This window comes from Eimeria mitis, genomic scaffold (assembly GCF_000499745.2).
Source record: "Eimeria mitis Houghton genomic scaffold, Emh_scaff1995, whole genome shotgun sequence".
Lineage (NCBI taxonomy): Eukaryota > Apicomplexa > Conoidasida > Eucoccidiorida > Eimeriidae > Eimeria > Eimeria mitis.
The window spans coordinates 7,232-9,485 of record NW_013570318.1 but is presented as its reverse complement, the minus strand read 5'-3'; the positions used below and the strand labels follow the sequence as shown (position 1 = coordinate 9,485).

Genomic DNA, 2,254 nt, shown 5'->3' with positions numbered 1-2,254 from the left:
AGCAGCAGCAGCAGCATTTGGGCTGTAGGCGCTCCATAGCGGAGTTCCTTCTGTGGGAAACTGCTGCTGCTTGCAGCAGCAGCAGCAGCAGCAGCAGCAGCAGCAACAGTAGCAGCAACAGCAGCAACAGCAGCAGCAGCAACAGCAGCAGCAGCAACAGCAACAGCAGCAGCAGCAACAGCAGCAAGAGCAGCACAGCAGCAGTGGCAGCAGCAGGGGAGACGATAGCGGGCTCTCTGGTGTATGTGCGGGGCTGCTTGCTGTCGCTGATGCATGCAGTTCTGCTGCTGTCTTGCTGCAGCATCGAGGAGCAGCAGCAGCTGCTGCAGCAGGAGCAGCAGCAGCTGCTGCAGCAGTTTAAAAAGCTAACTACATACGGCTGCAGCAGCAGCACGCAGCAGCTGCAGCAGCTGCAGCAGCTGCAGCAGCAGATGCAACAACTGCAGCAGAAGCAGCAACTGCAGCAGCAGCAGCAGCACCGGCTCTGGAGGTCTGTGCCTGCAGCAGAACTGCAGCACTGCATCGTTGCTGCAGCAGCAAGCAGCAGCAGCAGCTGCAGCAGCAGCAGCAGCAGCAGCAGCAGCAGCAGCAGCCGCTGCTCACCGTTCTTGTCTCCTGCTGAGCTGCTGCTAGGAGGGGCGCCCACCAGCACGCTGCATCAGCAGCTGCAGCAGACGCAGCAGCAGCAGCAACAGCAGCAGACAGAGCTGCTGGGTTTTGGGCTGTGGCAGCATCTTCGTACTGCTGTTGATTCTGTTGCTGCTGCACTGCAGCAGCAACAGCAGCAGCAGCAACAGCAGCAGCAGCAGCAGCAGGAACAGCAGCAGCAACAATACCAATCGCATGAGAAAAGGGCAGCAGCAGCAGCAGCAGCAGAAGCAGCAGCAACTGCAGCAGTTGTGCTGCAGCAGCAGCTTCAGCAAAGCCGGGGCCCCTTGGGGTGTACAGGCAGCTGTCTCTGTCTGCTGCAGCAACAGCAAGCAGCAGCACTAGCAGCAACAGCAGCAGCAGCAGCAACGCCAACAGCAGCAGCACCAGCAGTAACAGCATCCGCAGCAACAGCAGCAGCAGCAGCAACAGCAGCAGCAGCAAGGAGCTGCTGCTGCTGCTGCTTGCCGCTGCTGCCGTCTGTGTGGGGGTTGCTGCAGCTATGGGGCCAACTGAGATACCAGCAGCAGCAGCAGCAGCAGCAGCAACGACAGCTGCAGCAGCAGCTGCTGCTGCTGCTCAAACTTCAACACGCCAGCCAGGGTAGCAGCAGAAGGATCACCACCGCAGGCAGCAGCAACAGCAGCAACAGCAACAGCAGCAGCAGCAGCAGCAGCAGCAGCAGCAGTAGTAGCAGCAACACCAGCAGCAGCAGCAGCAACAGCAGCAGCAGCAGCAGCAGCAGCAACAGCAGCAATTCTGCTGAACGGCTTCCCTCTACGTTAATGGCGTTGGCCTTCGGGAGGGTGCGAGCTGCTGCAGTGCAGCTGCAGCAGCAAACTGCAGCAGCAGCAGCAGCAGCAACAGCGGCTGAGTGCTGCTGCAGCAGCAGCAGCAGCAACAGCAGCAGCAGCAGCAGCAGCAGATGGCAGCTGCTGCGGGTTGCTGCTTCTCGGTACCGTCTCTGTGCTGAGCTGAGTGCAGCAACGGCCGGCCTTCGCCTGCAGCAGCAGCAAACAGCAGCAGCAGCAGCAGCAGCAGCAGCAGCACGTCCTGCATCGATTCTGCTGCAGCAGCATATCAAGCCAGTTGTGCTGCAGTGCATGCATTCCCTCGGAGGGTCTTCAACTCCTTGCTGCTGTGCTGCTGCTGCTGCTGCTGCTGCGCATGCAGCCTGCTGCTTGCTGGCAGCAGCAGCAGAATTCATTTCGGCTTTGCTGCTGCAGACAGCAGCAGCAGAGCCTCGTGCTGCGCTGCTGCTGCTGCGCTCTCTCCAGCTGCGGCAGCTCCACAGCCAACACATGCAGCAGCAGCAGCAGCAGCAGCAGCAGCAGCAGCAACAAGAGCAAAATCAGCAGCTGCAACAGCAGCAGCAGCAGCAACAGCAGCAGCAGCAGCAGCAGCACGGGAGTTGTGTTTTGCTGCGGCCCAGCAGCAGCTCATCATTAACAGCAGCAGCAACAGCAACAGCAGCGCCTCCTGCTGCTGCTGCTGCTGCTGCTGCTGCTATTAGTGGTTGTTTTAGCTGCTGCTTGGCTCAGGGCGGGTTTCTTCTCCTTCGGGATAGAAAACTAGAGAGGGATGTTGCTGCTGCTGCTGCTGAGTT

The 2,254-nt window shown here is 60.0% G+C and overlaps 1 protein-coding gene across 1 annotated transcript in view; it reads left to right on the top strand.

Annotated features, from left to right (window-relative positions):
• Window positions 1–269: 269 nt before the first annotated feature.
• Window positions 270–2,254, top strand: part of EMH_0047060 (uncharacterized protein) — a gene marked incomplete at both ends in the record, with an annotated part of 9,109 nt that continues 7,124 nt past the window's right edge. The window contains one exon of the mRNA XM_013496237.1: window positions 270–2,254. Coding sequence (XP_013351691.1) covers window positions 270–2,254 — 1,985 coding nt within the window.